Below are 15,261 nucleotides of genomic sequence, written 5' to 3'. Positions count from 1 at the left end.
ACATGCACATGCAAACATGCACATGCAGCTCGCATATGCACACATGCACATGCAGCTCGCATATGCACACATGCACAGATACATGTATGAAACCACACACACACACACACACACACACACACACACACACACACACACACACACACACACACACACACACACACACACACATTTGTCAAGTACTGACGTGAGTACTTATTTAGGAGATATTTAGGAATTCTGCTTCTTGCAGAGTTGATAATTTACATCAGCTGCAATATGCATAGCTTACTTGTTAATACAAAGCTGCAGCACTGAAAAGGGAATCATGTGAAGCATTTCTGAATGAAATGTGAAAAATATCATTAACACTTACTCCACAGCATACCTCTCAACCTACAAATGTTGAAAACCTGGAAAAAGGCTCTTGAAAAGTAGGTGTATGTCAACAGATACAGATGAAATAATATCAGAACATACCCTAAAATGAACAAAAGTTACTACCCTTACCATTACATCAAATACACTCCATTTAGCATTCCATTCCTTTAAGCATATATAATAAATGTTAGACACAAAAAAATGCATTAATAGCTCCCATATTGTGTAAAACATAGCCTGATCAGACATCACATTAACGGACTTGTATATCTAAAAATTACCAACAGCATTATTAAATTATAATAGTCAAAGTCAGTATGAGGAAATTAATGCCATAAAGTTTGCACTAGCAATTAAATGAAAAAAGAATTATCAAATTTAGTAAACTAAGTTCAGTGTCAGAACATTAACAGCATTAAACTAGCATAAATAATTATTAGATGCGCAATGAATGGTTTGTACTGGAAGCTGAAGAATGCAGTTGTAGCCATCACTAGTGATATGACACATAGATAACGTCATATCATTTATATGTTTGGTTGATCTAAAACCTCCCACATGGAACATCTAATACGCTGAAAGCGTTTTCTCCAGAAATTTAAGGAACTTGTTAAATTATTTAATTTAAATAAAAAGCACCAAGTTATGAGATGGCAAATGTCTAGCAACAAACTGTCCTTGCATTAGGCTCATTTCTTTCTAAACTATAAAACTGCCACTGATCTTCTTGCTGTTACCCTCTTCATAATATCTTCAAACTATAATCTCTCTAATCTTCCAAATAATACCCTTCACTCAAACAATGCCCTAAACATGTTGCTTTGCAGTGACCACAACTTTTCTGCATTAAAGTAAAAGCTAAGGGTATCCTTCTCACCAGCAGTTAAGCATAACCCATTACACCAAATTTCAGAAACAAATCGTCCCGGAAAAAGCCCAGTAGTATTCAATTAAAACACTAGGCATTACTAGGGTTTCTACCTTTTAAGTGGGCCAAAGTGGGACATGGGGGTGTGGCCAATATGACACTGGCTACACCCTCTACCATGACATCACCACAGGAGAGGTGAAGGAGATGCTATTATGGGTACGAAGGATGCCTGCTGGAGTGGCTAGCTAGCTGGCTCGCTGGCTGCTGGAGTGGCTGGTTGGCTGGCTAGCTGGCTGCTGGAGTGGCTAGCTGGCCAGCTGCTGGAGTGACTAGCTGACTGGCTGGCTGCTGGAGTGGCTAGCTGGTTGGTGGGAGTAGCAGCTGGATGGATAAATGACTGGATGGTTGGCTGAATGAATGGATGGCTGGCTGCATGAATGGATGGCTGGCTGCATGAATGGATGGATGGCTGGCTGGCTGCATGAATGGATGGATGGCTGGATGGATGGCTGCATGAATGACTGGCTGTCTGGCTGCATGAATGAATGGATGGATGGCTGCATGAATGAATGGATGGCTGGCTGGCTGGCTGGATGAATGGATGGCTGGCTGGCTGGATGGATGACTGGGTGGATGGATGGCTAGCTGGATGGCTCGTTAGAAAAAAAATCTTGGTTGTTTTTTTAGTGGCTGTAAAAGTGCTTAAAACAAAGCACTCCTATAGCTGTGATCTTTGCAGGGCTCTTCCTGCCCCAATCCCCACCGCTTTTATGAATTGCAGCCAATTGCTGCATGAATTAAAGCACCCGGACCTAATAGGCAGCAGCTTTGCCTGCAGATCCGGGTTGGTGACAATACTGAATTGCCGTGGAAAAGCCAGAAGTGATTGCGGCTTTTCCACGCCAATTCAGTGCAACTGAAAAACGGGACCTTTCAAGTCCCACTACTTTGCACAGTGGGCAACAGGATGAGGCAGCTCAACCCTTGAGTGTCCCGCTGACAACGGGACAGGTGGCAACCTTAGGCGTTACCTAATAAATAAAGCAATTTGCACTCTTTCCCTGTGCTCTGTTCCCCGGCAGTAGCTTTTATTGTGTGTATTAAGAATAGCATACTATGAAAAAGTAATTTTATATTAATTTGTATTAAAAACAAAATAAATATATATAAATTTAGTTTTTGTGTGTTCTGCAATGAGCATGCATTTATAATTGTGACTGGTCTTCTTAAAATAGGCTTGGGGAAGCCAACTCGAATTTTGTGAAGGGTGCAATTTTAAGATTTAAATTCAGTAAGTACCAAGAAAAACAGTACAGTTGTGAGATCTGCTCCAGAGAGACACAGAAATAAAGAAAAGGGATATTTTTTATCTGCTACAGAAAGCCAAGTCTTTTTACTAACAGCATTCTTAGGACTGGAATCGTGCACTTTGGGCTCTGTATTCACTCAACTTTCTCTCATAATTTTGTTCTGTACCTCAATTTTTTCCTACAAAATCACTGAGGATTATGGCCAGACATTAGACTTTCATACTTCACATAGCTCAGAAAATGCACATGAATGCAAAAACTGTTCTGTTTACTTTTTAAGTGAATTAAAAATCTATTTAAAAATTGTCCATGATTTTGAGCACCCCCCCACTATTTTGGATTTGTCCTGCATTCCTGAGGCAAAAAAAAAACAAGCACCCAGCAGGGGCCTCAGCTGTACAGAGCCAGTGTATTCGATAAGATGCATTACAGTACAGTAAGTAAATATTGCCTGCTGCAATCAAAATATGTGTAGTGTTATAGCAGGCATACATTAAGTTTGTAAATACTTGAAAATGCTCATGTTATGCAATGGTGTATTAGTATGGTAAATACAAATGTATGGACAATGTTCATAAAACCAACACAGGATATGTTTCTCAGGTATTGGCTGTGGTAAATTGCTGTATTTGCACTGTAAATGAGTTTGATTATGCACATAGCACATGCAGCAATGTGTTATCCCATGTAGGACAATCTCAAGGGACTGTAGGGAGAATACTGAGGCATATGCCATCTGGTATGGGAACATTATCATAAAGGCGTAGATATGTTTTTGGTTCATAGGTTCATAGGTAGGTATTAGGCTATTGGCTCTAGGGCCTATATAAGCCTAGCCAAACGGTACCCTGGATTTTGCCACCCAAGAAAATGATTTTCCTTTGCCGCTGTCAAACAGAGCCACAGAAGTGATCCCGGGGTGAATTTCCTATTTCCCATCCAATCATCAAGAGTTTTCTTGAAGAGTGCTAATGAGGAGCTTTGTTTGATATAGATAGGTAGTTTGTTCCAGAGTATGGGAAGTCTCTGAGATAGAATCTATCCCTCCAGCATGTTCTCTTTATTGTGGTGACAAGGTTTAGGTCGCTAGAGCGTGTAGCTCGGAGGGACTGGGATTTTTTACGTGGAGAATGTCCAACAGCTGTGGGTTTGACATAGCTTTGTATGTTAGGCAGAGATTGCCTCTGAGTAGGCGATATGCAACAGAGTAAAGCTAGAGTTTTTTGAGACGGTCTGCATAGGGCATCTGTTTGAGGCTGGTAATTCTCTTTGTGAGGTATTTCTGTGACCTTTCCAGTTGTTGTAGATGTCTTGTGAGGTACATACCAAAAGGGGCGTTGTACTCTATAATGGGTCTAATGAGTGATGAGTAGAGGGGAACAATGACCTCTTTTTTCCTGGATGAGAAACCTTTTGTGATGAGATGTGCCACATAAAAGGATTTCCTGACTACTGTGGCGATGTTATTATCAAAGGGGAGACTACTGTCCACCTGTGTCCCAAGGTCTCTTATCACACTTTCGGTATTAAGTAGACTACCGCCTATGTGGTAGCTCATGGGTACAGAGTTTTTACCAAAAGGGATGACAATGCACTTTTTGGCATTGAGCTTGAGGCTATGGCTTTGACACCAGGCATCTGTCTCAGTGAGGCCCTTTTGTAGGATGTCCACATCGTTAGGAGATTTGATTATGGCTCCTAGTTTGCAGTCATCTGCAAACTTTGTTAGCCAAAGACCTTCTGTGTTAGCCTGTACTTCAGAGAAGTAGATACCAAACAGGAGAGGACCTAGGACTGAACCCTGTGGTACTCCACTTGTCACTGGTTTGAAATTGGATTTAGAGTCTGCTACTTTTACAGTGTGGGTTCGGTCAGTGAGCCAGTTGGCAACCCATCTTGTGACATAGGGATTTATACCTAGTTTAGTGAGTTTGTCTATAATTCCAGAGTGGGGGATGGTGTTGAAAGCCTTGGCGAGATCTAGATAGTCTGTGTGTACCACCTTACCCTCATCTACAGCTTTGGTGACCGCTTCAAAGAAGTCTATCAGGTTTAGGAGACATGATCTGCCTTTTACAAACCTGAACTGGGTAGGGTCCAGAGTTTGAAGATTACCAATGTCATTGTTTATAAGTTCCATGATGATACGCTCCATAGCCTTGTAGACCAGGCTCATCAGACTAATGGGGTGGTAGTTCCCGGGGTCCGTGGTGGCTCCCCCTTTGTAGAGTAGGATAACTGTTGCTGTGCACCATTCAGTGGGCACAAAGCCTGAGGTGAGGCTATGATTGAACATGATACTTAGGTGGGGTGCCAGTTTGTTCTGTAGTTCATGTAGAACGCAGCCTGGGATGTTGTCAGGTCCCATGGATGCTGTGTTCTTGGCTTTGGAGAGTGTGTTTTTTTACCCGTGCAGCCATAATTACAGGTACTTTGCATTCTTCTGGTATAGAGATGGGCCCTTTAGGGGATGAGAGAGGAGTAAAGTTAGCACTGAAACTATCTGCCAGGATGTTGGCAATATCTGTTGGTTCTGTATATTTAGTGCCATTGTGCTGTAACTCAGAGCAGATCTGAGTGTTGCCATTGAGATTCTTGACATAGCTATAGAATGCTTTGTGGTTATCTTTAGAATCAGTGGCAATTTTGTTTTTGTAACTAGCTTTGGAGGATTTTATGAGGGATCTCAGCTTCTTACTGAGGCTGACCATGGAGTTCCTCCAATCATGGGATTTTACTCTTTTTTGCAACAGTTTCTTTCTTCTGTTGTAGAGTTGTTTATAGCAGGGGACCGCCAGATTGGCTTCCTTTTTTTGGAAGATAGCATCTTAGTTCTGTTAGGGATTGCACGATCCATGCACTTGTGTAAGTGCTTATAAAGTGCAACTGTATAGGATTCAGCAGTCGTATCTCTACTGTCCATCTGCATGGGTGTCGTGAAGTTTGTCATTTCTGTCTTAAGAAGCGTGAAGTTGGCTTTGGAGACATTTTTTATGGTGGTTTCCTTAATGGGGGAGGGCTGAGATGTGGATGTCTAGGGTGATTTGCTTGTGGTCAGATCTGACCAACGAGGAACTGACCTCTGGTGTAGAACACCGGTTGCCCATGTTGGTAATGACCAGGTCTAGGATATAGCTGCCCCCGCTGGGGGTGTGGATAAGTTGATCCAAGGTATTAGAATTTATGAATTCCAGAAAACGTTGAGCACAAGAGTTGGTGCATGTGTAGTTTTCCCAGTTAATGGTGGGGTAGTTGAAATCGCCCATTATTAGGGTGTTAGGTTGTACCCTAATATTTTCCAGTGTATCAAGAAATGAAGAGTGGGAATCCTGGGGCATGGTGGGGGATCTGTAGCAAGCTACAATTTGCATTGCGGTCTTGCCCAGAGTTAGCTGCACTTGGATAATCTCAGATGCATTATGCTGAGCAACTCGCCTGGAGGTGTGGATATCCTTAATGAATATTGACACGCCTCCGCCTTTAGTGCTTTGGTCCAAATTAGGTGGACCGAAAGGTGTGGTATGAATTATAGCCTGGTAATGCAGGGGTGCTCTCTGGAGCCTTAAACCAGGTCTCTGTCACTGCACAGATGTCGATGTTCTCCATTTTAAGGAGTGCCTCAAGTGAGTGCATTTTGAGGTTTAGACTTCTAGCATTGAGTAGCATTACCCTCAGATTTTGCTTGCATGTACCTGTTACGGTGGTGAATTTGTCATTTGAATCTTGCCTAAAAAAGGCACTATAGGGGTGGCAAGAGCCTTAGCCAGTATCTGGTAAAATTCATGTACTTAGTTTCTGAATCACCAGGTGAGGGAAGCACCAAACTCATCCACCATTAACTCCAGTGGCAGCAATGGCCAGTGTGGAACATGTCATGGGACAGTCCTGGCCAAAATCTTACCAACCTAAAGGCCCTTGGGGCCTAGCTCTGCTGAGCAGCAGGTGAACATGTTTTAGGAGAATATGGGTAGCAACATAGAAAGTTGCAGGGACTAATAATCCAATAAAGAGGAAAAGAGTGCTAATGAAGATGAAGAGGAAAAATAGGTTTAATCTCTTTACAAGTGATTAATTCAAAGCCTCAATAGTTAAAAAAGCTAGGAAAAAAGGGCAATAAGTGGTTAGACTCAAGCCAGGCAAAAGGAGCTGGTAAAAGCGGAGTGGGTTTTTAAACAGCTCTGTTGAACAATGGAAGACAATGAAGGCATTAAAAGATAAGAAAGTCAGAAGAGTGGCAGATGGGTGGCTGAAAGGAGATATAGGATTGGTCCTGAGGGCCTACTGCAGACATAGCCACAAAGCTCTAGATGAGAGGATGAGACAAGAGAGACTGCTAGATGTATGACAAGAATTAAGACCTGGATTGGCAGGATTTACATTTTCACAGTGCAAAACAAAAGACGTTAGTAGGTTAGACCAATTATTTCTGGACTGGAAGAACATTTGAGGAAATCACAGCTGTATATTATGGGGAAAGATCATGCCATTGTTAACATGAGCTGGGAACTAGGAAATTTGGCAGTAGATAGATTGGGATGGAATCCTGGGCACTGAATGAGGCGAGATTATATCAGCTGGGCACATGATATGATTAGGGAAATGGTAGACTTAAATAAAAATGCCAAGGGACTGCTGGGAATTTATGAATGGGATGGGGTGAAAGTTGCCTGAAGGTTGAAAGCTGCCTGAAGGCTAACATTAGGGCTGGAAGAGGGAAAATGAAAAAAGGGTGCAGGAAGAGGTTGCTCTAAAGAGTAAGCTTAGAGAGTTGCAGTGCCTTGAGCAATGAGAGGCAGAAGTTCAGGATAGAATTACAGTAGACAGTTGATTACCTGAAACGTCAGTTATCCAAACCGGCCTTCCGAAGTTTTCGGGTAGGAAACATCATAAAGTCTGAATATATAAACATTATACGTATTCACTTGAGCATGCTTTTTGAGTTTGTAGTCAACTCGTATGTGAAGTATATTCTTTATTGTCCACTGAAATCACTGAATGGTTGAAAAGTGTATTTCTGCATGCATTAAAAACAAGATTTTAGAAGTTTTTTATCTGATTCAATTATATGCTTGATTATCCAAATTACCCTAGGTCCCAATTAGTTTGGATAATGGACTCTCTACTGTATAAAAGTTATATAACTAGGTTCTGTCATTCAGTATATAACATGCTGTTTCAAAAGGCCATTTAATCATGTGTGTGCCTTTAAGAAGCTAATTAGCTATGAATTTTAATACTATTTATTTCATGCAATGAATAGCAATAATGATTTTATCTCTCCATGAAGGTGGAAGACTAAGCCATAAGGATGTAAGATAAAAATCTTGCCTATTTTATTTCATTTATATGACAGAAATGTGGATATTTTGTCTATTTTTATACACAGTTTCTTACCAGCATTCTGCGCAAGCCACACAGGGTGCTGGTGTTTATTAGTACCAGCAAATACCAGAGCAAGTTCAACAGATTTTAGTAGCAGACTATAGTAGGCAAAAATGTGGAATAAACTCTGTCATACAGCACCAAGACCCAAAATAGACTTAGTAGGCAAAATAAATAAAAACAAATAACAATGCATAGCATACTGTTAATATTTCCCAATATAAAATGCCTTATGCATGTAATAAAAACAATTCTACATTACTTAGACAAAAGGTTGTATGATTTCACAAATCAAAACATAGCATCAATCCAGGTACAGTAGTAACAAAAGAGAAGACATACTCAAATAATACTTACTACTGCTGTTTACATAATGTAACATTAAATCTATTTATACATATCTTAAATGTATGATGTAACTGGATTTATGTTTTCTGCTCTCTTGGATTCTGGGTCATGGAGTCAAAGGTAAACTGACCAGCCCACCTAACCCAGTTATCACTTTTCAATAAATAAAATAAATAACACAGAGTGTACTTTTGGTGCTTTCTTGTTGTAAATAGGCAGTAAAATTATTAACTTTAAATTAATAACCAGTACGAAAAGTCTCTGTTGAATAAAAAAAATAGAAAAAATCAGTATTTGAATTGAAAGAGTATAGATTTTCTCTCAAAAGAAGTGCAATAACACTCAAAACGTAAAAAAAAATATTTGGACCCTCTGTCCTTTTCATTTTGGTTGTCATACTAGTCACAGTGCAGATACAAAGGCTCATCTCTACATCTCTGTGTCTTCATAGACTCATGATGCATATGTACTGTCCCACTTCCTGCTACCACTCATCGGGAACTGTTCTTAAGTAGCCAAACCTGATGGCCAATGAAACAAAAGAGTGAGCAAAACAGTAAAACTAGAGAACAGTAAGACAGAGAACGGTACTTAGACTGTTACCCTTTACAGGGTCACTGCCTGATGCCTGAAAACTACTTATTGTGAACTAAACCAAAGCAAACCACACCTACTCGCTAATACAGAATAAGCAGCTAAAGCACCAGGCAAAATGAGAGGCTTCACTTGTAGTTCTTTATGCAGGTGAACCTTTCCTTGACCATTCATGAAATGGAAGAGGGAGAAAGAGAGAAAAATACTTAAAACAAATAAAATAATAACACAGTTAAGCAGCCAGGGAGGTAGAATCTGAGGATGTAATGGTAGAGCTGCTGCTCCTCTAGGTTAACAGGAGACATTTGTGGTGCTTTGAGCATCCAGGGACAATCACCCCCCCAGTACCTCTAGCAGCAGTAGTACAAAACATGGTAGACTGAAATGAGGACAGACCCAAAATACGTGGGAAAGGAGTTCAGACCCAAGACATGTGGGAAAGATTCTATCTCTCAGCATGAATGCCTGGGTATACCTCATGATGTTGGAGGTAAGGCAATCTCATTTGTCCTTCTTGTTAGCGCTGTGAGCCTCAATTCAGCAGAAAGTTGAGAAAACTGATATATGGCCTTACTTACTTGTTGTGTAATGGTACTACATTTTAACATGATGTCTTTTAAAGTTAACAATATAAATAGGTGAAGTGGCTTGAAGGTTGACAGGTGTGAAACCCTGAATACAACACAGATGACTCCGGATCAACTGTCAATCTGGGCACTGTCTTTGGTGATATGGAGTGAACAACAATGGTTTGCCCATCTCAGGTGAAGGGTGGTGAACCAGTCTACTGCAATACTGATACCCAGATAGATTGGATGTAAAATTAAATTGCCCAAGATGGATGCTTTTGTCTGCCACTATGAAGTGTTATAGTAGATTTTGGCATGTGCATGAAGCATGGATGCACACTTATATCACTGTGCAAGAAATGCAGGACCTGCCTTGGCAAACTGTACATCAGTTTTTCAAGGGGAAGAAATGGAAGGACCTGCCTGGATGATGGCCTCTCTGTGTCAGCTCTTATCCCTACAAACAGTTGACCAGTTACTAAGGTGGGGGAATGATAGTGGCAATCTGCTGATATAGGGTAATGACAGTCAGTAAGTGCTAGGGAAAAAAGGCTTATGGAAATAAATAAAAAGGTAAGTATGACTGGGCTCTTTTCAGGACTAAAAAATTATTTTGGTTGCAGCATGATGTCTCATTAAATGTTAAGGCAGCCTGGTATTACCCAGTATTAAACCACTTCTGTATATCTCCTAGTGTATTATAGTTTGCATAGCAGCACGTTTGGGAAATCTGTTATGAAGGAAAGCCAAATCATTTTTATACAGTGGTGACCAATTTTTACAAATGTAATCTGTCCTGAAGACCTGCTTTAAGTCTGAGTAATGAATTCAGAATATTAGGTTAGCAGTGTCTAATCTTTGTTGGAAAAACATAGTCATCTATCCAATAAAGTTTCAGTTTCTCTTCGGTATGTAACTGCATTTGTGCTATGTCAGGGATGCAAAGCCAAGTGACAAAATCCATTGCTGGATAACTGTGTGAGTACTCTGTAATTGAAAACATACCTGTACACTTGAAGATAAATTGCTGCTTGCATTTTCTCTTTTTTGCAGTTCTGCTCTTTTAGCAGCCAGGTACCTGCAACTAAAACATATGCACTTTTAACAATTACAGTTAATGCAACATGCATTTATTGATGTAATTCATTTATTGGTGGAATACACTGAAAATCATGTTCCATTTCAAACAGTTGAATCATGCCCATTTACAGAGATTCACGCTTCATGTGAATGAAAGCTTCATGAAAAATCATTAAACAATGTAAGGAAACCGAGCAATTATAAATGAGCACTTTTGTGAAATAATCCTGTAATTCATCCTTTTTCATAGTTTATTTTTGTACCTCCCCACTGCACATCATCTACCATGTCCTTGTGCTTGTTCTCAATATTTGAGCAAGGCAGAAAGGAAATGGGGAGATCCAGAATTGATGTCATCCTTACAACAGGGAGACTTTAATTGAGCTGTCCCTTAATCTTGCACGCAATGAATAATGATCGCTTCACAGTCCACTTGCAGATACAACTGGGCACACATCTTCTACTGTGGACAGTCTACTTGTGGTTCTCCATCACTTTGTGTCCCCCTCACCTAGAACCCCTAGCATTCACCACACACCTCAGTCAGGGAAACAACCCCACACACCCTCCCAGCAAGATAAGAGCAGCTCGACAACTGGATGCTCAGCTCCCCTCCAGCACCACTATCAGGCCAGCAATAACTGGTTTGATATTCAAATGATGTCCTTTGGCAGTTGAAAACTCACAACAAACTTCAGTTATCAGCAGATTCAACAACAAATGCTTCTTTTACAACATAAACATCAAGAAAAAGACATGTTCTTTCAAAACTTAGCAAATGCAAAGTATATTCATACCCTGACAAAAAAGTTTGATGTATGTTTGTTTTGCTTGTTTTATCAAGCTGTGGATGGCATCATTACTGAAACTAAGTGGAAGTTTCTTAAGATTCCAAGAGCAAGTTAAGTTATTTCTTACACTTATTTCACTGAACTGCACTTCTGAAATGCTTATAATTGTGCTATATACAGTTAATCTACTACATTTTGCACTGTTATAAAGCTTTTTTTACTGTTGCATTTATGTTCTGTTTTATACTGTTTTAACTGATGCTAGATGTAATTTCAACGTTACTGTAACCTAATAGAATGTATTGATTACTGCTCAACTACTTAGGGTTTGCTCGCTGTCCCTGTAAACTGCTCTGTGGGGCTTTTTATTTTTCCCAACTCCTGTTTTATATGTTGATAGACTCCTAACCTAAGTCCTCTTTGCTGCTTTATCTAAATTCATTATTTAGCAGACCTGTGCAACCGTATAAAGTGATATTTGGATGTTAACTGTGTGAAAACCTGTTTTTGAGATGCATTTGAACTTGGTAGAGTTTTTTGCCTTATGCTCACTATTGCTACATTATCCTATTCATTAATTGCTAACCTGTGTTATAACTAGTTAAATTCTATGTAGTTATACCTGGAATCTGATAGAGTTTATCATATTTTGATACAATCTAACATTCTTTCATCTCTGCTTTCTACTTAGAAAATATCTAGTACTGTTATTACTGTATGCTTGTGCACACTTGACTGTTGTCTGCCTGCTACATAACATTTCACTCAGTCACATAATTTGTTTTTATCTCTCTCTCCTTTGCATTTTCCAGCTTGTGATCCAGCCCATCCTGCTTTACCCTACTGAATTGCTCCCTACTGGAAGGCCACACTAAAGAAACCTCAACCAAGGACATTCTTAAAACAATTTAAACTCCCTTCTTCTCCCAGCAAGGAACTTGTCTTGGAAGTATGTGTTATTCCCAACCTTGTAAAACTTTCAGGTAGTAGATACCTACTAGTAGGTCACAGTGTGCCTCCCTGCCAGGTTAGCCTGCAGCCAAAACTCCCCCTATCCACCCCTTTTGGTGTCTTTTGACCAACCCTCCCTATCTATTTCTACACTTTTACTGTCTCACAATAAGCTGCCTCCCCCTTACTGGATATTAAGACTGTGTTGCTTCTAACTAACTGCCCACTAGGTGGTGCTCCTCTACCTCCCTACTGTCCCTGCTTCTCCTGCCACTCTCCTCCTCATCTCACCTACCTAGTTCCATTGCTCCCCTTCTGCTGCCCTCTCCCCTACTATCTCTCACTGGACTACCTTTCCACAGTTTTGTCTTCCACTCAGCAAACACCCATCTCAATCCCTTCTCACAACCTACTATCTTCTCCTACTGTCATTCTTCCATCTCCATACCCACAACTCTACTTCTCTGACACTCTCTTAACCTACCACATATCTCAGCAAACTTACCTTCTGCTCTCTCTCTCTACTGATTGATTTTCCACCACTTTTTCTCCTTCTCTGGGCTCTTCCCCCTCCCTTTCCCCCACGGGGTCACTCCGCTCACCTACCCTACCCCAATTCCACCCACCCCAGTGACCCTAGACTTATACCCGCCTAGCCACTCCCCCAATATTCTCACCTCCAATTACATTTCCAGCCTCATTCTTACCTACTAACTCTCTACTCCTTATTACAGCCACACCCATCCCCTACCATCCTAATTTCAACTAAGTTCCAACCTTGTTAAGCTCAACAAACTTAATATGCCTTTCACTCTTAAACTACCTTTCTCACTGCTACTACTTAACATCCTTCTTTTCTACTACACCCTCCTAGTATCTCACTCTTAACAGATCTCCTAATTTATCTAAACACACTACCGCTGTCCTACCTAAATCTGAACAAACCTTTATTAACCTCCTGTCTACCTGTCCTTTCCTTACCCCTCACTATCACAGAATACTCCATAACAGGTATCTCACAACAAAAAAGTTCTACCTAATTATACCCCTTAAAAACTCTAAAGCATGTCCACTCCCACTAACACTCCTACTGTTGCACGGGGACATTCATCCCAACCCTGGGCCTGATAATCCCATCAACCACTCCCTCACTAACCAAACTACTAACCTCTTTAGTACACCTTTCTCTCCTAACTCACATACAATAGCACACCTAAACATTCGAAGCATTAACAACAAAATCACACAACTGCATGCTTTAATTGACCTCTACGCATTTGATATCCTCTGTCTTACTGAAACCTGGCTTAAACCAGGGACCAAAGACAATGAAATTACCCACCTGGATATAACATTTTAAGGCAGGATCGTCTAAACAAAAGGGTGGAGGAGTTGCCTTACTCTATAAATCTGAACTGCAGGTGTCCTCAATCGACTCCCTGCCTCCCTTACCTGCAAATGCTGAAATACTCTGCAGCAAATTCCAAATAAATAAAAGCAAAGCCATCTATATAATATGTTCCTATATCCCCCCTGGCAACAACTTAAATACACTTGAAAACATTCTTAGCTGGCTCTCCTGTAACTTTCCTCAGGAAACCATAATACTAGGAGACTTTAATATTGATTGGAACTCCTGCATAACACCAAAACCCATCTATCACCTCAACCTCTTCAATTTTCAACAAACCATAAACTCCCCAACTAGAATTAACAAAACTACCAATAAACAAGCCATCCTGGACTGGATATTAGTCAACAATAATCACCTCTTATATAAAACAGGAACACTCCCAGACAAAATCAGCGACCATCTCCTCACCTACATCACTAAACAAAAATAACAATTTCAAACAGGCTAGCTATCATTACTATAAGCAAAAAAACCTTTAACCTTCCTTCTTTCGAAATGAACTCAAAGAATACAACTGGTCAGCTCTAAAATACCTCCCCCTAGATGAAGCTGTTACCCTATTCAACAACACATTTCTCCATATCCTTGACCATCACGCCCCCTCTCGCTTAATTAGAATAGGATCCAAAGCAGCCCCTTGGCTTTCTAAAGAAACCAAGCAAACCATGCTATTAAGGAACAAACTATGGTCAAAATGGAGAACTACAAAAAACCAAACTGACCATCAAAACTTCAAACAACTTAGAAATAGCACAAAAAAACTCACCTATCTTGATAAAAAATTATTACCTTCAATATCAGCAAAATCAAAATCTTAGTCCTAAAAATTCTGGTGGGAATCAACAAACTGCTCCATCCAGGGAATACCAAAGCACCTACTCCAACTAACCTAGCTCAAACCCCTCCCAACATAATTGCCAATACATTCAACAACTTCTTCTCTGAAACAGTCACCTCACTAGCAAACACCATGGCTCCCCACTTCCCCTCAAAGACCTCTCCTCAAATAAATACCCACACTAAAATTTAAGACAGTCTCCACTACCTACATCGTAAATTACTCTCAAAGCTGAAACCATGCACTCCATCAGCTGACCAACTACCAGCGAATATCTACAACTAGCAGCAGAACTAGCATACCCAGTCTCCATCTTAATTAATAGAACAATAACCAAATCTACTATTCCTTCCCTCTGGAAGGTCTCCCACATCATTCCTCTGCATAAAGGAGGAAACACTAATGAGCTTCAATTTCCGTCCCATAGCCCTTCTATCGCCTCTATCTAAAATTATGGAACGTTGTATACACCAACAACTTTTAAATCATCTCTTACATAATAGCCTACTAGCAGACTCCCAACACGGCTTTAGACCTTTCCATAGCACTTCTACTGCTCTTCTCTCCTTCACAGACAATATCAACAAAAATCGCAATAACAACCTTTTCTCCTCTGCTTTATTTCTCGACCTGTCTAAAGCCTTTGATATGGTGAACCATCAACTTCTGCTACACAACTTTGAAATCTCTCACTTGACTCTGTGGCATTGCACTGGTTTGACTCTTACTTGAAGGATAGAAAACAAGCTGTGC

At 40.4% G+C, this 15,261-nt stretch overlaps 1 protein-coding gene across 1 annotated transcript in view; it reads right to left on the bottom strand.

Annotated features, from left to right (window-relative positions):
* LOC122795945 (baculoviral IAP repeat-containing protein 1-like) overlaps positions 1-15,261 on the bottom strand; it is a 378,361-nt gene that overhangs the window by 110,995 nt on the left and 252,105 nt on the right. The window contains exon 7 of the mRNA XM_044064428.1: positions 10,440-10,518. Within this exon, the coding sequence (XP_043920363.1) occupies positions 10,440-10,518 (79 nt within the window). The remainder of the gene's footprint in view (positions 1-10,439; positions 10,519-15,261) is intronic.

Source organism: Protopterus annectens, chromosome 2.part2 (genome assembly GCF_019279795.1).
Source record: "Protopterus annectens isolate FY-2018-M chromosome 2.part2, PAN1.0, whole genome shotgun sequence".
Lineage (NCBI taxonomy): Eukaryota > Metazoa > Chordata > Ceratodontiformes > Protopteridae > Protopterus > Protopterus annectens.
Note: the sequence above shows the minus strand (reverse complement) of the source record. Positions and strands in the feature narration are given on the sequence as shown.